At 34.2% G+C, this 21,155-nt stretch overlaps 1 protein-coding gene across 3 annotated transcripts in view; it reads right to left on the bottom strand.

Moving 5' to 3' along the window:
• The window catches only part of STXBP5L (syntaxin binding protein 5L), a 338,367-nt gene that overhangs the window by 282,519 nt on the left and 34,693 nt on the right, over positions 1-21,155 (bottom strand). For all 3 annotated transcript variants that reach the window (XM_070369985.1, XM_070369991.1, XM_070369994.1), the window contains exon 3: positions 4,768-4,865. In XM_070369985.1, coding sequence (XP_070226086.1) covers positions 4,768-4,865 — 98 coding nt within the window. The remainder of the gene's footprint in view (positions 1-4,767; positions 4,866-21,155) is intronic.

Genomic DNA, 21,155 nt, shown 5'->3' with positions numbered 1-21,155 from the left:
AAGCCAGAAAGAGAAACACCAGTACAGTATACTAACGCATATATATGGAATTTAGAAAGATGGTAACAATAACCCTGTATATGAGACAGCAAAAGAGACACTGATGTATAGAACAGTCCTTTGGACTCTGTGGGAGAGGGAGAGGGTGAGATGATTTGGGAGAATGGCATTGAAACATGTATAATATCATATATGAAACAAGTCGCCAGTCCAGGTTCGATGCACGATGCTGGATGCTTGGGGCTGGTGCACTGGGATGACCCGGAGGGATGGTATGGGGAGGGAGGAGGGAGGGGGGTTCAGGATGGGGAACACATGTATGCCTGTGGCAGATTCATTTCGATATATGGCAGAACCAATACAATATTGTAAAGTTTAAAAATAAAATTAAAAAAAAGAAATAAAAAAAATAAAATAAAACAGCTAGCCAACAAGGACCTACTGTATAGCACAGAGAATTCGGCTCAGTATGCTTCAATAACCTAAATAGGAAAAGAATTTGATAAAGAACAGATACGTATATGTGTAGAACTGAATCACTTTGCTGTACACTTGAAACTAACACATCATTGTTAATCAACTATACTGCAATACAAAATTTTAAATATTTTTAAAAGATAATAAAATAAAATAGAACTACCACCCAATCCAACAATTCTACTTCTGGGTATTTATCAGAAGGAAATGAAAATCTAACTCAAAAAGATATCTATACCTTCATATTTACTCCAGAATTATTTTACAATAGCCTAGACATAGAAACAACCTAATTGTCCACTGATGGATGAATGGATAAAGAAAATATTATATACATAGACATAAAACAGAATGTTACTCAGCCATATTAAAAGAATGAAATCTAGCCATTTGTGACAACATGTATGGACATCAAAGGCATTATGCTGATTGAAACAAGTCAGAGAAAGACAAATACTACACACTCGCACTAAAAAACAGAAATCTAAAACAAACAAACAAAAATACTGAACACATAGAAACAGGGAACAGATTGGTGGTTGCCAAGTTCAGAGGTGTGGGGTGGGCAGAATCGATGAAGGCGCTCCAAAGGTCAAACTTTCATTATAAAATAAGATCTGAGGATGTAATGTAGAGCATGGTGATTATAGTTAATATTACCCTACTGTGTATTTGAAACCTGCTAAGAGGGTAGATCTCTAAAATTCTCATCAGAAGAAAAAAAGTTTTTGTAACTATGTGTGGTGACACATTAACTAGACTTATTGTGGTGATCATTTCACAATATATAGAGATACTGAATAATTATGTTGTATATATGAACCTAAGATAACATTTTATGTCCATTATATCTCAATAAAAAAGAAAGAAAATAATCAAACAATATTCTATATAAACTCACTTCAAATACAATGACATAAGTTTACAGTAAAAGGATAGAAATAGCTATAACATGTAAACATTAATTTGTTTTTAAAAAGTACGAGTAGCTATGCTAACATCACATAAGGTCAATTTCAGAGCAAAGAAAATTACTGGAGATAAGTAAAAACATTACATAATGATAAAGGGGTCAATCCATGGAAGGTATAACAATTCTAAATGTGTACATACCAAACCACAGACCCTAAAAATACAGAAAGCCAAAACTAATGAAGCTAGAAAGAGATTTCTAATTATATCCATAATTAGAGTTGGAGTTCCTAACTCACTCTACTCTAGGGATTTGACAAGAATTACCAGACAAAAATTAGCAAGAATATAGAACTCAACAACACAATCAACCAGTATTTAGTTGACAAATATAAAGCATTCCACTCAGAAGGAAAAGAATGTACATGTTCTTCCATAGTCTATAGAGTATCTACCAAGAAAGATCATATCCTAGGCCACAGAACAAATCTCAACAAATTTAAAAGAATTAAAATCATAAAGTGTGTGTTTTCTGATCATAATGGAGTCAAAGCTGGAAATTTTCTTGTTTTTGATTTCTAAACACTTGCCATTTAACTAAAATACTTCTAAGTAATTGATGATTCAAAGAAGTCTCAAAGACAATTTTTAAAACTACATATGACTGACTGAAAATTCAAACACACATATCAAAACGTGTGGAAATAGTTAAGACTGTGCTGGGAGGATAATTAATAACACTAAATGTACACCTTAGAAAAGAGAATGAAAATTCTCAAATCAATAACATGCTCCCACTTCAAAAAACTAGGAAAAAATAGCAAAATAAGCTCAAAGAAATACTAAAGATAATTCAGGATAAAATGGAAAGAATAAAACAAAAGCAATTAAACAAAAGCTAGTTCCTCAAAAAAAAATCAATAAAAATTTACAAACCACTAGTAAGACAGACTACAAACTATCCAAATAAAATAGAACGCTAAAGTAGTCCTATAACTAATTTTAAAAAGTGAATCTGTAATATAAAATCTCATAGTCTCCATTAGAAAATACTTACAAACATTGAAAGAATTAACACCAATTTTATACAAAATATTCCAGAAAACAGATGTAGAGAGAACCTTTCTCAGTTCATTTTATGAATCCAGTACTACCCTACTATGAAAAGCAAACAAGACAATACAAATAGAAAGTTCACTCAAAAAGGAATCTGTATTTAAATATAAAATGTATAACTATAATTTAGAAAAAAAAGAAAATAAGATACAAAGTGAGACAAAGAGTTCTAAAAGGTGATATCAAAGCAGCACAATCTATAAAGGAGAAACTGATAAACTGGACTCTAAAAGTCCGATTAAGTGGGTGAAAAGATAAGCTGAAGACTGGAAGAAGATAAATATCATATTACACCATTTATATGTGGAATCTAAAATATGATACAAATGAACTTACTTACAAAACAGAAACAGGCTGACAGTCATAGAAACGAAACATGGTTACTAAAAGGGATAGACAGGGGAACAATAAATTAGGAGTTTATGATTAGCAGATACAAACTAGTATATATAAAACAGATAAACAACAGGGTCCTACCATACAGCATAGGAAACTATATACAATATCTTGTAATAAACTATAATGGATAAGAATAGAAAAGATATATATATATATATGAATCATTTTACTGTATGTCAGAAACTATTACATTACAAATTAACTACTTAAATTTTTTTAAATGTTTAAAAATAAAATAACAAACAAAAGAAAAAGACTGAAGAAAATAATTGCAAATCATATATCTGACAAAAGATTAGTATCTAAAATATACAAGAATACCATAATGAGACATCACCAGAAAATGATCAGAATGGCTACAGTAACACTAAATGCTGGTAATGATATAGAGATACAGAATCACTCATATACTACTGGTGGGAATAAAAATGTTATGACCACTCTGGACAACAGTTTGGGATTTTCTCATAAAACTAAACATGCAACTATTGCACAACCCCTGCAGCTGCTCTCCCGGACATTTATACAAGAGAAATGAAAATTTATGTTCACACAAAAATATGTACACAAATGTTCATAGCTGCTTTAATCATAATCAGAAACTGAAAATCCAGATATCCTTCAGCAAGTGAAAGGTTAAACAAGCTGTGGTACATCCCTACCATGGAACATTACTCAACAATAAAAAAAATTCAACTATTAATACATACAACAACTTCAATGAGTCTTCAGAGAATTATGCTGAGTGAAAAAAGCAAACCTCAAAAGGTTACATACAGTATGATTTCATTTATATAACATTTTTAAAGTGACAAAATTATTGAAACAAAGAACAAACAAGTGATTGTCAGGAGTCAAAGATGAGGCTGAGGGAACTGGAGGGTAAGGATGCGGCTCTAAAAGGGCAACATGAGAAATCTCTGCAGTGATAGAAATGCTCTTTACCTTGAGTATATCAATTTCCTGGTTGTAGTAGTATACTGTTGCCTGGAAAATCCCATGGACGGAGGAGCCTGATAGGCTGCAGTCCATGAGGTCGCTAAGAGTCGGACATGACTAAGTGACTTCATTTTCCCTTTTCACTCTCATGCACTGGAGAAGGAAATGGCAACCCACTCCAGTGTTCTTGTGTGGAGAATCCCAGGGACGGGGGAGTCTGGTGGGCTGCCGTCTATGGGGTCGCACAGAGTCGGACACGACTGAAGCGACTTAGCAGCAACAGCAGTAGTATACTAATAGTTTAAGATATTTCTATTGGGGGAAATCGGATAAAAAGTACATGGGATTTTTCTATATTACTTCTTAAAAACTGCATAAGTCTATAATTATCTTAAAAGTTTATTTACAAAACTGGGATGACACTAAAACAAAATCTGGGAGGATATTTATAACTCTACAGGCATATATTAGAAAAGAAGAAATTTCTCAAATCCATGACCTCAGTTTTCACCTTAGAACACCAGAAGAAGAAGATAAAATGAAACCCAAGATTAATCAATAGAAAGGAAATAAAAAAGACCAAATCAGGAATCAATGAAATAAAATATAGGAAAATAATACAGAAAAACAATAAAACCAAAAATTGCTTCTTATGAAAATCAGTACAGTTAATAAGCTTCTAGCTAGACTAACCAGGGAAAAAACACAAAACACAAATCACCAATATCAAGGATTTTAAAAGGGACATGAATACTTATCTCACAAACATTAAAAATATACCAATTAATTTGATGGCGTGGGTTACTCATGTCTAAAGAAACAATAAAATTTATTTGGTCATAAATATTTCACTTACCTGAATATTTAAGGAAATTTAATTGGCATTAATATAGTAAATAATGAACCAAAAATTAAGGAGGATACATTCGTATAGCACCAGTTCTCGTCCCAATAGCCAAGATTTTCTGAACTGGATCAAAGGCTAATGTGGTGGGCTGATAAGGAAAACCATGCCGAACTGTCTGAAAGAGAAAATACTGAAAATAGTCATCAGGGAAATAAAAATTAAAGTCACAACAAGATACCACTATCCAACCAGCAGAATGACTAAAATAATTATTTAGTTTTATAAAAAAGGCCACCAAGTGTTGTTGGCAGGAGTGTTAAATCACAAACACTTTGGGAAAACATGTTGCAGTTCTTTAAAAACTAAACATATACCTGTCCTATGACCTAGAAAGTTCACTCCTATGTATGTAACCAAGAAAATAACGAGCATATGTCCACATATTAATTGGTGTAAGTACACCCCTAAGAGCTTTAACAACCTAGAAAAAACTCAAATGACAAGAGAAGCAAACATCAAAACTGTGGTATATGCATACAATAGAATAACTCAACAATTAAATAATAAAAACTAATGACAGAAACGAAAACATGGATGATTCTCAAGAACATTATGCTAAGTAAAGGAAGCAATACACAAAAGAGTAGGTATAGTATGATTACAAATATAATATAAACAAGCAAAACTAACCTATGGTGAAAAAAATCAGAACTGGTTTTGACTTTGATCACTTGGTTTGACAAGTGGTTGACTGAGGAGAACTGACTAGAAAGAGCATAAAGGAACTTTACTAAGTGAAGGTAATATTCTATATTCTGATAAGGTTTGAATTTTACATGTGTATACTTTAGTCAAAACTCATAAAATGGTATAACATATAAATAATATGAGTATTCCAGTATAATTCTTTCAACTCCACTGTATGTTTGAAAGGTTTCATAATATCACAATGGGAAAGAAAGAAAAGAAAAATATAAAGAGCTCATAATATGACAAAAGAGATAAGACTAACATGTAAAAAAGGAATATGCAATATTAGATTAATTAATTTCAAAACGAAATATGCTAGAACCTTTAAAAAAAAATAGACAACCCACATAAGTCAGGAAAAAAGAGATTCTATATCTTGTTCAGTCAAATATTTAGTGGTCCAAAAACTACTTTTAATGGAAATATTTTTATAATATATTGCTTTTGTAAATATTCAAAGATGAAAAGATTAAAGATAGCATGTAGTTTATCTAAAATTCATTCCCCAGATAAAACAAAGTAGAGTTCATTGCATAAGTCCTCATTTTCCTTTAACGCATGTAAGAACATATATGCAAAAGCATATTAATATATAACCAAATCTGTATTTTTCTTACTTAATAGCATATTATGGAAATATTTCCACAAAACAATACATTTAGATGTTCTTCAACCTATTTAAAGATTGTAGAGCTCATTATAGTATGAATATACCACAATGTCTTTAACCAACGAACTATTGTTCTATAATCTCCAAAGAATTCTCAACTAAATTGGCAAAAAATATACTTAGCAACAAAACCCACTTTCTATTCATGATCCTTAACTGAGGTGTTTCCCTCTTCATTCTCAATTGTCTTTGTTTTGACTTATAAACAAAAATTGTCAAGAGGAAGATACTCTAAATTCTCATGCAGATCAATGTGGATAACAATAATCAGAATATAGTTTCTCTCAAAAAAAAAAACAAAACTAGAGGTAGGTATACTTCCCAATTCATTTTATGGCCAATATTACTCTGATCCTGGAAACTAAGTCATCACAAGAAAAGAAAACTAAAGACCACTAATTATTAATTAATATGGATATAAAATTCCCTCCCCAAAATATTAGCAAGCCACTCATCAGCAGAAAAGTGGGAGATTTACTGAGCATGGCCCTGCCCACCAGACCAAGACCCACTTTTCCTGATAGCCAGTCTCTCCCATCAGAAAGCTTACACAAGCTTCTTATCCTCATCCATCAGAGGGCAGACAGAATGAAAACCACAATCACAGAAAACTAAGAAAAATCATGACAAGGGTCAGTCTTGTGTAACTCAATGAAGCTATGAGCAATGCCATGCAGGGTCATCCAAGATAGATGGGTCATGGTGGAGAGTTCTGACAAAACGTGGTCCACTAGAGAAGGAAAAATACTTCTGCATTCTTGCCATAAGAATCCCATGAACAGTATGAAAAGGCAAAAAGATCTGACACTGAAAGATGAAACCCCCAGGTCAGTAGGTGTCCAATATGCTACTGAAAAACAGCAGAGAAATAGCTCCAGAAGGAATGAAGAGGCTGAGCCAAAACAAAAACACCATCCAGTTGTGGATGTGTCTGGTGGTGAAAGTAAACTCCAATGCTGTAAAAAACAACACTGTATAGGAATCTGGAATGTTAGAGCCATGAATCAAGGTAAACTGGAAGTGGTCAAACAGGAGATCGCAAGAGTAAACATCAACATTTTAGGAATTACTGAACTAAAATGGATGGGTATGGGTGAATTCAATTCAGATGACCATTGTATCTACTACTGTGGGCAAGAATCCCTTAGAAGAAATGGAGTAGCCCCCATAGTCAACAAGAGTCCAAAATTCAGTACTTGAGTGCAATCTCAAAAATGACAAAATGACCTGGGTTCATTTTCAAGGCAAACCATTCATCATCACAGTAATCCAAGCCTATGCCCCCGAGCACTAATGCCTGAAAACAAGAAGTAGAATGGTTCTATGAAGACCTACAAGACCTTCTAGAACAAATACCAAAAAAAGATGTCCTTTTCATTATAGGGGACTGGATGCAAAAGCATAAGTCAAGAGATACCTGGAGTAACAGGCAAGTTTGGCCTTGGATTACAAAACGAAGCAGGGCAAAGCTTAACAGAATTTTGCCAAGAGAACACACTGGTCATAGCAAACACCTTCTTTCAACAGCACAAGAGACAATACTACACATAGATTTCACCAGATGGTCAATGCCAAAATCACACTGATTATATTTTTTCAGGCAAAGATGGAGAAGCTCTATACAGTAAGCAAAAACAAGACCAGGAGCTGACTGTGGCTCCGATCATGAGCTCCTTATTGCCAAATTCATACTTAAATTGAAGAAAGTAGGGAAAACCACTAGATCATTCAGGTACAACTTAAATCAAATCCCTTATGATTATACATTGGAAGTAACAAATAGATTCAAGAGATTAGATCTAATAGACAGAGTGCCTTAAAAACTACGGACAGAGGTTCATAACATTGTACAGAATGTGGTGACCAAAACCAAATTCAAGAAAAAGAAATTCAACAAGGCGAAATGGCTGTCTGAGGAAGCCTTACAAACAGCTGAGAAAACAAGATAAATGAAAGGCAAAGGAGAAAAGGATATATATACACATCTGAATACCGAGTTCCAAAGAATAGCAAGAGAGATCAGAAAGCCTTCTTAAGTGAATAATGGAAAAAGGTAGAGGAAAACATTAGCATGGGAAAGACTAGAGATCTCTTCAAGAAAATTAGAGATACCAAGTGAACATTCCATGTAAAGATGGGCACAATAAAGGACAGAAATGATACGAACCTAACAGAAGCAGAAGATATTAAGAAGAGGTGGCAAGAAAACACAGAAGAACTGTACAAAAAATGTCTTAATGACCCAGATAACAACAATGGTGTGATCACTCACCTAGAGCCAGACATCCTGGAGTGTGAAGTCAAGTGGGCCTTATGAAGCATTACTACGAACAAAGCTAGTGAAAGTGATGGAATTCCAGCTGAGCTCTTTCAAATCCCCAAAAAGGATGTTGTTAAAGTGCTGCACTCAATACGCCAGCAAATTTGGAAAACTCAGCAGTGGCCACAGGACTGGAACAGGTCAGTTTTCATTCCAATCCCAAAGAAGGGCAATGCCAAAGAATGTTCAAACTACCACACAGTTGCGCTCAATTTACATGCTATCAAGGTAATGCTCAAAATCCTTCAAACTAGGCTTCAAAAGTATGTGAACTGAGAACTTCCAGATGTTCAAGGTGGATTTAGAAAAGGCCAAGGAAACAGAGATCAAATTGTCAACATCTGTTGGATCACTGAAAAAGCAAGGAAATTTCAGAAAATCACCTACTTCTGCTTCACTGACTACACTAAAGCATTTGACTGTGTAGATCACAACAAACTGTGGAAAATTCTTCAAGAGATGGGAACACCAGACCACCTTATCCTGCCTCCTAAAAAACCTGTATGCATGTATAGAAGCAACAGTTAGAACTAGACATGGAAAAACAGACTGGTTCCAAATTGGGAAAGGAGTATGTCAAGGCTGTACACTGTCACCCTGCTTATTTAACTTATATGCAGAGTACATCATGCAAAACACCCAGCTAGATGATGCACATCAATTAGATTGATGGGAGAAATACCAATAACTTCAGATATGCAGATGACACACCCTAATGGCAGAAAGGGAAGAGGAATTAAAGAGCCTCTTGATAAAGCTGAAAGAGCACAGTGAAAAAGCTGGCTTAAAACCCAATATTCAGAAAATGATCATTTTCTATTTCATGGCAAACAGATGGGGAAAAGGTGGAAACAGTGACAGACTTTATTTTCTTGGGGTCCAATATCACTGTGGACAGTGACTGTAGCCACAAAATTAAACTATACTTGCTCTTTGGAAGAAAAGCCATGACAAACCTAGAGAGCATATTGAAAAAACAGAAACATCACTTTGCCAACAAAGGTCTGTATATTCAAAGCTACGGTTTTTCCAGTAGTCATGTATGGATGTGAGAGTTAGACCATAAAGAAGGCTGAATGCCAAAGAATTTATGATTTCAAACTGTGGTTCTGGAGAAGACTCTTGAGAGTCCCTTGGACTGCAAGGAGATCAAATCAGTCAATCCTGAAGGAAATCAACCCTGAATATTCATTGGAAGGACTGATGCTAAAGCTCCAATATTTTGGCCACCTGATGTGAAGAGCCAACTCACTGGAAAAGACCTGAATGCTGGGAAAGATTGAAGGCAGGAAGAGAAGAGGCTAACTGAGCATGAGATGGTTGGATGGCATCACTGACTCAATGGACATGAGTTTGAGAAAACTCTGGAAGATGGTGAAGGACAGGGAAGCCTGGCATGCTGCAGTCCATGAGGTCGCAGAGTCAGACACAACTGAGTAACTGAACTATCTCAATAGAACATAGTACAAAAATCACATGGTCACCTCAATAGATGGAGAAAAATTATTTCAAAAAATCCACACCCACTCATATTAAAAAACATTCAACAAATGAACAGTAGAGAACTTTTTCAATCTGATAAATGGCATGTACAATAAACCCTCAGCTAATGTCATACTAATCAGTTAAAGAATGAATGGTTTCTCCCTAAGGTCAGGAATGAAACAAGTGTGTCCACTCTTGCCACTTCTACATCCTTTCCAGGACAATTAGGTGAGGGGGGAAAAAAAAGACATCCAGACTTTTTAAGAAATAACTAAAACTATGTGCTAATGACATGACCTTGTGCATATAAACCTAAGAAATAACTGAAAAAAATTATTAGAACTAAAAAGAAATTAGGCAAGATTGTAAAATTAATGTACAAATTATATTTCTATATATACTAGTGATACCCTATCCCAAAGCAAACTTAAGAGAACAATTTCATTTACAATAGCAACCAAAGGAATAAAGTACTCAGTAATGAACAAAAGAAGCATAAAGCTTACATGCTAAAAACTATAAAACATTGTTGAAAAAAATTAAAGAAGACCTAAATAAAGGGAAAGCTTCTCATATACATGTATTAAAATATTTAAGATTGTTCAGGTGATAATACTCCCCAGACTGATCTTCAGATTCAATGCAACCCCTAAAAAAAATCTGGTTTGTTTCTTCTTTGCAAAAATTTGACAAGTTGATCCTAAGATTCATATGAGTACTCAAGAGACCCAGAATATCAAAGTGATCTAGTGCACTGGGACGACCCAGAGGGATATGGGGAGGGAGGAGGGAGGAGGGCTCAGGATGGGGAACACATGTATACCTGTGGTGGATTCATTTTGATATTTGGCAAAACTAATACAATTATGTAAAGTTTAAAAATAAAATAAAATTAATTAAAAAAAAGATGAACAAAGTTGGAACACTCATATATTCCATTTTTAAAACTTATGTGAATCTATAATAATCAAGACAATAAGTTACTGGCATAAGGATAAACACTTAGATCAGTGGAACAGCATTTAGATCCCAGAAATAAATGTTCACATTTTCAGTTAATTGATTACTGACAAGGGTGCTAAGACAATTCAATGAGAAATGAACAGTCTTTCAACAAATGACACTGCAATAACTGATATCTACATGCGAAATAATCAAGTTGGACTCATATATACAAATAACTCAAAATGGATCATAGACCTAAATGTAAGAGGCAAAACTATACGAATTTTAGAAGAAAGTACATGTTTTTAAATCTTAGTGACTTAGGATTAGGCAATGGTTTCTTAAATATGACACCAAAAGCAATAAAATTAAAAACATAAATTGACCCTTGTGAGAATTAAAAACTTTTATACTATAGAGGAAACTATCAAGAAAGTAAAAAAAAAAAAACATAAAGGGAGAAAATATTTGTAAATCATATCTAATAAGGAATTTACATAGAAAAAAATAAGGAACTCTTACAACTCAGTAATAAAAGACAAATAACTCATTTTTCCTCAAAATGTGAAACAGAGTTACCCTATAACCCAGGAATTTCCCTCCTGGGTATATAACCAAGAAAAATAAAGATAAATCCCAAATATACCACCATTTTATAAGATATTTGGAAATGCATAGAATAGAAATATGATTTTTAACATTAAAATCTTACATCTGTATATTCTTTCTTCATCATTTTAGCTTTATTTTTATCAAACTCAATCATGCACATAGTTTTAAAATGTCAGATAATTCTATAGGACATATCAAGAAAATTAGAAATAATCTATCCCCTTCCTTTGCCCATTTCCTGCTTTCTAGAGGCAACCACTTTTTAATCTTTTTGCTATTTATTTTGGCATTTACCTAATGTGTCTGAAAATGACATTTTTATATTGCTATTAACTGACTTCCCAAAAAAATTCTCTCCCACCTCTTCATTACACATACAAACACCCTTGCCACATCTCCATCTTCTCAACAAATCATAGCAGTCAGTGTTAACACTCTATTAATACTGCTCTCTTATTTTGCCTCACAAATGTTTTATCCCCTGATGTTACATTTTTTAATTTGCATTTTCTAAGTTTTTATGTGCCTGTCATTAATTCAATCTTAAACTTTGCCCCAGCTGCCCAAATCATCTTTCAACGTGTTAAACACATTGGGTATATGGATTCAGAGACAGAAACGAGAGAGAGACAGACAGCCAAAGAAAGAAAGGGAGGAATTATTTCTATAATGTTCAAACAATCCCTAATGACTTAAAAGCAAATCAGTTGCTGCCTATCTCCAGGAACAGAAAGAGAGATGGACTACTACAAAGGTCACAAGTGAGGAAAAAAAATCTGTCATAGTGATTTCACAGGAAACACATTACATACTACAGTATACATGATTTTAGATTGTTCTAAGCATTATAAAGTAAGTACTTAAGAATACAGGCACAAAGACTAATCAGTTCAGTTCAGTCGCTCAGTTGTCTTCGACTCTTTGCGACCCCATGAATCACAGCACGCCAGGCCTCCCGGTCCATCACCAACTCCCGGAGTTCACTCGGACTCACGTCCATTGAGTCAGTGATGCCATCCAGTCATCTCATCCTCTGTCATCCCCTTTTCCTCCTGCCCTCAATCCCTCCCAGCATCAGAGTCTTTTCCAATGAGTCAACTCTTCGCATGAGGTGGCCAAAGTACTGGAGTTTCAGCTTTAGCATCATTCCTTCCAAAGAAATCCCAGGGCTGATCTCCTTCAGAATGGACTGGTTGGATCTCCTTGCAGTCCAAGGGACTCTCAAGAGTCTTCTCCAACACCACAGGTCAAAAGCATCAATTCTTCGGCGCTCAGCCTTCTTCACAGTCCAACTCTCACATCCATACATGACCACAGGAAAAAACCACAGCCTTGACTAGACAGACCTTTGTTGGCAAAGTAATGTCTCTGCTTTTCAATATGCTGTCTAGGTTGGTCATAAGTTTCCTTCCAAGGAGTAAGCATCTTTTAATTTCATGGCTGCAATCACCATCTGCAGTGATTTTGGAGCCCAAAAAAATAAAGTCTGACACTGTTTCCACTGTTTCCCCATCTATTTCCCATGAAGTGATGGGACCAGATGCCATGATCTTCGTTTTCTGAATGTTGAGCTTTAAGCCAACTTTTTCACTCTCCACTTTCACTTTCATCAAGAGGCTTTTTAGTTCCTCTTCACTTTCTGCCATAAGGGTGGTGTCATCTGCATATCTGAGGTTATTGATATTTCTCCCTGCAATCTTGATTCCAGCTTGTTTCTTCCAGTCCAGCGTTTCTCATGATGTACTCTGCATATAAGTTAAATAAGCAGGGTGACTATATACAGCCTTGACGTACTCCTTTTCCTCTTTGGAACCAGTCTGTTGTTCCATGTTCAGTTCTAACTGTTGCTTCCTGACCTGCATACAGATTTCTCAAGAGGCAGGTCAGGTGGTCTGGTATTCCTATCTCTGTCAGAATTTTCCACAGTTTATTGTGATCCACACAGTCAAAGGCTTTGGCATAGTCAATAAAGCAGAAACATGTTTTTCTGGAACTCTCTTGCTTTTTCCATGATCCAGCGGATGTTGGCAATTTGATCTCTGGTTCCTCTGGCTTATCTCAAAAACGACAGAATGATCTCTGTTTGTTTCCAAGGCAAACCATTCAATATCACAGTAATCCAAGTCTATGCCCCAACCAGTAACGCTGAAGAAGCTGAAATTGAACAGTTCTATGAAGACCTACAAGACCTTTTAGAACTAACACCCAAAAGATGTCCTTTTCATTATAGGGGACTGGAATGCAAAAGTAGGAAGTCAAGAAACACCTGGAGTAACAGGCAAATTTGTCCTTGGAATACGGAATGAAGCAGGGCAAAGACTAATAGAGTTTTGCCAAGAAAATGCACTGGTCATAACAAACACCCTCTTCCAACAACACAAGAGAAGACTCTACACATGGACATCACCAGATGGTCAACATCGAAATCAGATTGATTATATTCTTTGTAGCCAAAGATGGAGAAGCTGTATATAGTCAACAAATACTAATAAGATACTAGTAAATCCAGTCCAGGAATGTTTACTAAATAATGATAAACCATGATTAAATAATGTGTATTACAGAACTTTAAGTATGTACATGTACCTCATATTTCATTTGTTACTAACATATTTCACTCTTTTCTCTCCCTGAACTTAAAGTTCTCCAGGCCTCAGCCTTGACACTGAGGGCACTTCTGCTTATAAAATAAGACTTGACAAGATACAGACACAGAAAAGCAAATAATATTCTTCATGATATAAATGTATTCGCAACTACCATTTCTAAAAAGAAGTCTGTACCTTACAGATTGATGCTACTTCCTGTGAATGCAATCTTTAGTTTCTAAATGTCTATAATTCTTATTGGTTTTTTCATTTAATAATGTGTTCCCATGATAGTAATATTTAAATTGAAACAGCATTTTCAGAAAAATATAAATACTTGTGAGTTTGCTTTATAAACCCAGAAGGAGATCATTAGTATTTTTTCTTTCATAAGCATGGAAGAGAAAAAATAATTAAGTATATCTTTGTTGGATTTAGATGGAGTTTGGCTGCCTAAACTCACTTAAATTAACAAACCTCAATACCAGGATATGTATTGATGTTCATTAAATCAAATTTTATCAAAAGATAAAACTTAACTGTTATATCAATAGGTTCTGGAAAGACATCTGATAAAATTCATCAGTCAATCCAAGTAAACATCTTATGTAAAATAGGATTAGATGAAAACTAATTATAGATAATAAATATTAACAATAACAAAAATCACAACAAACATAACACTGAATAGTAGAAAGGTAAAGCCATTCCCATTCAAGTCAGGAAGAAGAAACACATGTTCATTTTTTCTATTATTATTCTGATTTGTTTTATAGATTCAAGCTAATTTAGTAAAACAAGAAATGAAATAATAAACATATAAATATAGAAAAGTAAAAAAACAAACTACTAAAACTGTCTTAGAAGAAAAAGAATCTGGTAAGTTGTTTAGATGTAGACAAAAATCAGTAACTTCTCCCTCCACTAAAAAATAACCAATTACCAATATAATGTTTTATTCAGTAGCATTGAATATTTTCTAATACATAAATTGGTTAGGGAGACAAAACATTTTTCACTAGACTGGAAATTAGTGACTAATAATAGAATTATATTCATATCTACCAATATTTATTTAATACTATAGAGGTTACAACATAACTGCTAGAATACTATGAGAAATGCAGAACTGATATAATTAGTTTCTTCTGTAGCTATGGCAACAAAATCCCACCAGGATTTAGTATTCAAGAAGAAATGATTTGTTTATATACTTCAAAAACTTTCTCATTATTGTCCTGTGATTTAAGGTGCTAAAAGTATCTCTTTTCAAAGTATCTACAAAAACGTTGTTTTTTGTGGGAAAACATACTTATACATAGGAAAATCTAGAAAATTTATTTATATATAGTAATAAATGTGGTGTTAATAATTAGTATTTTTCAGAAATAAAATATTTACCTACTTATTTCTCAAATTCCAAGTCAAAGTCTCACTTCTACAAAAATTTTTGCTTAAATTCTAAGCCAACACCACAGTTTAGCACTTATTCAAAATTACTGAAGAATGATTATTGCCCTTTGGTCTTCCCAAGTAAGTTCTAAACTCCTTTGTGAGCAGGAACAATGCCTTTAATGTTTCCCCTTCATGAAGCTTGGTGGTTTAGTCTCTGTCGTGTCCGACTCTACGACCCCATGGACTGTAGCCTGCCAGGCTCCTCTGTCCATGGGATTTTCCAGGCAAGAATACTGGAATGGGTTGCCATTTCCTTCTCCAGGGGATCCTTCCCACCCAGGGATTGAATCTGGGTCTCCTGCATGGATTCTTTACCAACTGAGAATCTTTACCAGGGAAGCCCCTCATGAAGATTAGTGCTATGATTAAATAGTTAGGCTTTTTGAAGTTTATCAATATGATTCATATGTATAAGCAATATGATTTATCCACATATTCAGATAAGCATACAGATAAGCAGTAGTTCCTTCAAAAACTAATCTCTTATAGTTTTAAGATGAATAATTGAAACCAAATATTTTATAAGTATTGAAATAAAGTCTTTAGAATAATTTTATATCAATATATAATTATCTCTGTATCTGGAGTGGTTGTCATAACTTTCCACAGCAATGAAAGCACATTTGAGATGTTACTTTAAAAGTTCAATAGTTGTCATTCTCACCCTTTACCCTCTGGGCACTTTCGTGAATTTTTGTAACCATATGCAATCACATCATGCTGAAGTATTCAAAGAAAACAAGCACTAACACTTGGGTAATGTATTTAATATATACAGTTATTTAATTAGGAATATGTTACAAATACTAATGTACCATTAAATCTAAAGTAAAAGTAGGTTATTTTTTACTACCCAATTGTGTTTCTTCCTACCATATTACAAACCACTTGAGGTTAGAGATTCTGTTGTTTCAACCCTGAGAGTTTTATAGGCATTCAAAAACTACTAATTTTTAGTACAATAGTTTAACACATACTGAGTAACTTTGACTCTGTATTTTATACTGTTAATTTTATCAAAAATCTAAGATTCATAATTGAGACAATGCATGTAAATGTGATTTATAAATTGAGCATACTATTAAATATGTTTCTAGTATTTAAACTTTGTTTTTCTTTCTAGTATTTAAACTTTGTTTTTCTTTTCATGTTTTTCTTTCAAAACATGAGTGAATCAAGTTCAAATTAAATGAATTTACCTTCTCTGATATCTCATCTCTCATGTTATCATGTTCTCTCATAATTTCATGGAGGCATGCTAAAACATACTTTTAAAAAACACACCAAATAATATATGAACAGGCCTAATTCTCACTACAGGAAAGTATATATAGATATATACACATAAAAATATGTATTGACATAAGCAAGATGAATACGAACATACTGATGGCATTAAGTAACCATGGGTAAACCCAAAGGTATCAAATTCTATCATCCTTACTATGCAATACAGGACACAACTGACAGATAGAACAGTCTTTAATATAGCCAGATTGTTCTCGCCAAAGCACTTCCACTGTTTGTGGTTTTTTCCTTTTTTTCATAGCACCTCTTAGGTAATTTTACCATCTGGCTTATTTATATTTTCTCTCTACCCTGAGACCTATTAACACTCTTATGTCTTTAACATCATTGCTTCAACATACCTTGACTACAGCATTCTTTCCTCCTTTTTAATTCAACTCAGCATCACAATTTGTATCATCAGCCTCAAATGAACACAGTTCCATCAACATACACTTTCAGAACTCTTTCAAGAACCCAAATCTGGCATTCTCTATATTCACTCACTATAGAATCTATATTCATTCAGTATCTTTCCTGTTGTCACTTCCATTCCATCTTTCTTACTATCTGAGTATTTCCACTTTAACTCTCCTATTTATTTGAAACCTTTACCTTTCTGGCTACACTAGTATCTGTCCTCATATTATTTAATATTTAAACTTAATTCTGAATCATGCTTAAAAGAAATATAAACATCTTTTATTGAATCTATTTTTTATGTCTATATAACTATCAAATAAACTTCTGTGAACTTAAAGATCTAGTCTCACTGATAAATAACAAAAATGGAAATCAGCAGTCATAGAAAATAATTTGGCTTGCTGCTGCTGCTGCTGCTGCTAAGTCGCTTCAGTCGTGTCCGACTCTGTGCGACCCCACAGACAGCAGCCCACCAGGCTCCCCCGTCCCTGGGATTCTCCAGGCAAGTACACTGGAGTGGGTTGCCATTTCCTTCTCCAATGCATGAAAGTGAAAAGTGAAAGTGAAGTTGCTCAGTCATGCCTGACTCTTAGGGACCCCATGGACTGCAGCCTATCAGGCTCCTCCGTCCATGGGATTTTCCAGGCAAGAGTACTGTAGTGGGGTGCCATTGCCTTCTCCATAATTTGGCTTAGGAGTAAAATAAAAACCACTTTTAAGAGAAAGTAACAATCTTGTGAGCCAAAATCACAGATAGGATGATGTGTAAGAATACTACACTAGGAGTTAGGAGGTCCTAGCCCTGTCACTGACTATCTAACCTGGATACATTACTTAAGCTCTCAGTTTCTTTATATATAAAACAAAAAGAATAAACTAAATTATTTTGAATTGCTTTCCAATTCCATATTATATTCATAATACAGATACTTGCACTAGAAACATAGCAGACTCAGAGACACAGGATAGACCAATAGATAATTCTAAGAATATATTCTTTAAAAGAAGAAATGAACAATGGACTTATATCTAGTGGTATATTCCTTGATTCAAAAGGACTAATTATCTACTTAGTTCCGTGTTAGACTATTAAAAATGATTTTGTTTATTTAGCTAGATTCCCTTGTGAGCTATGCACTTGGATTTCAAACAGTCCACTGAGACAGCTGGTACTATGGTTATTTCTATTAATATAACTAGTCTTTAAGTATTTGAGGGCTACCTCTCTCCTCAGATGGTACCTTCTTAAATTTCCAGTAATAGGAAGGGTAGACATTTTGAGCCTCCATTACAAATAAAAAAAAAAAGACCTAAGTTTACAATCTACTTGCAGAAACAGTATTTTACTCCCTACCAAAGAAGTAATGCAGAGCTGATGTCTTTCTCTCTTCAATCTATTTAATGTCAGTTGCAAAGAATTTGAAAATGACAGTTTTCCTCTTGCTAAACTAGAAATTGACAATGAAGACTATATGCACATAGTCATTGCCCCCAAGGTGGCTGTCACCACCATTTATTTACCGTAGGCTGGGTACAGCGAAAAACACTTTACATGGATTAAATTTGCTATTTATTTCTGTAGCCCCATAAAGTAGGTGGTATCATTACAGAGGAAGAAATTGAGGATTAGTAATGTGAACCAACTTATCAAAGGTCACCAAGCTAATGGATACACTTCCACTGATAGCTTTGGAAATGAGAGCCATGTAGCTTTTAAATACTCCAATCTTGTCTTGGGATGAAAGAATGTAACCTTTTGATTTGCATGAAAAGAATTTAAAGTCAGAACAAGAAATGGATTTCAAAAGGATCATAAGAAATATTAGAGCTTCAACTTGGAATAGAATCAGTATCAGCCATTGAGTTAAAGAAACCACAAAGACAAAAGCCAAACACTTTTGCTCCTAACTTCACTAAATTGTGTAAATAAGATCAAGTGAAGGATGCTTCATATTTTAATCAAGAAACTAGTAAGGGAGTAGGAGGGATGCTCAAGAGCGAGAGGATATACATATGTATTAGTATATGTATATAGTTATGACTGATTTGTGGTGTTACACAGCAGAAACCAACACAATATTGTAGAGCAATTATCCTTCAATTAAAAATTAATTAATTAAAAAAAAAGAAAATAGTAGGACTGTATCAAAAAAGGAGGAGCCATGCTTATCCCTGAACTCTGAGTCATAGGGTATGGAAAAAAGGGCATTATAAACCAGCAAAATGCTTTTTTTTTTTTTTACCTCCTACTTCTCAGGGCCATTCTGGAATAAGCTCTTTCACACTGGGTTAAGAAGAAACTGATCCATGCCAACTTTTACAGTTCTTACAGTGTTACACCTCAAGGTACTTGTAAAAACTAAAGTTTTAGCTTATTAATTTTCCTAGAATGTGTAAAAACAGTTCACTTTGCAAAAAAAAGGGGGGGACAGAAAAAAACAAAAGCATGAGTGATAGCAAAATATGGAGGTTCAGGGTACAGAAAAATGAATATATGATATCAGAAATTTATGATTAATAATGGGAGAACAAAAAGGGATAGTAGGGACAGAAGGAGAGAGAAAATCAGTAGTTTGGGATTAATAATATGTACTATACATGAAATAGATAAACAACAAGGACCTACTATACAGCACAGAGAGCTATATTCAATATCTTATGATAAACGACAATGGAAAAGGATGTGAAAAAAGATATATATGTATAATTGAATCACTTTGCTGTACACCCAGACACTAACAAAACATTGTAAATTAAACGTCATTTTTTATGGCAAAAAAAAAGAAAAAACAAGAATAGGAGAACAAGGTCTATGCTCAAAGGGAAAAGAAAAGGGCTGGCTGAGATTACCAAAGGAAAAAACATATAGGCTAGCCATCTTGCACTTTGTCAGGCCTCCACCTCAAGTTGCTGCTAGTGATAGGCCTCAACTGTAGTCAGCACAGTTAGTCCATTAGGTAAAAATTGAGAAACAGGTGGATGCTTGAGGGGGCAAAATGCAAGCTATTTATTCTGACTCCAAGAGTTCTACCCACTGAAGCAGAATTTCAGAAGCTGTTTAAATATTTTTTGGCTCCATATACCCCAATAATTTCCACTAATTTAGTCTTCTGCCCAAAATACAACTCTCAGAAGGTGAACACATTTTTTAATACCACAGCAACAAAAACTCAAAAAACAAATACATAGGAAAAACGACACCTGGGAAGCACATTTTTATAAAGCAACACATTGACTAAATACCTTTTCACAATGAAACTATCATGATGGCAGTGCTTTTTACTCATAAAGTAGGGAGGAATGTCAAGATAATAGTATGGGAAAAGTTAAGAAAGAAAAGACTGGAAGCTGAAGACCAACCTCATCTACTGAAACAGAAGCTATGAATGAAGGTATTTTTCATGTGAAAAACAATAATCCCAAAGGTAATACTTAGAGGTTTATAATCCCTGATCCCTTGGGTAGCAGCAGCAAAAAGATGAAGAAAAAGAAACCTCAGAATACCTCTGGTGTACAGATCTTTCACTTCCTTGGTCAAATTCATTCCTAAGTATTTTATTCTTTTTCTTGTTATTGTAAACAGGACTGTGTTCTTAATGTCTTTTTAAGATAGTTCATTGTTAGTATATAGAAATGCAACTGATTTTTATACTTTTTTATGCTTCAACTTCTCTGAATTTTTAGTTTTAACACAATTTTTAGTACAGTCTTCAGGGTTTTCTATATATAAGGTCATGCTACCTGCAAATGACAGAGGGACCTGGCTTGCTACAGTGCTTGGGATCACAAAGAGTCAGCCATGACTTAGCGACTGAACAAAAGCAACACCAGTAAATAGAGACAATTTTACCTCCTCTTTTCCAACTTGAATGCTTTTTTCCTTTCCTAAGTATTCTGGCTAAGACTTCCAGTATCGTGTTGAATAGAAGT

Source organism: Bos mutus, chromosome 1 (genome assembly GCF_027580195.1).
Source record: "Bos mutus isolate GX-2022 chromosome 1, NWIPB_WYAK_1.1, whole genome shotgun sequence".
NCBI lineage: Eukaryota > Metazoa > Chordata > Mammalia > Artiodactyla > Bovidae > Bos > Bos mutus.
The sequence above is the reverse complement of the archived record's forward strand: the minus strand, read 5'-3'. Positions and strand labels throughout refer to the sequence as shown.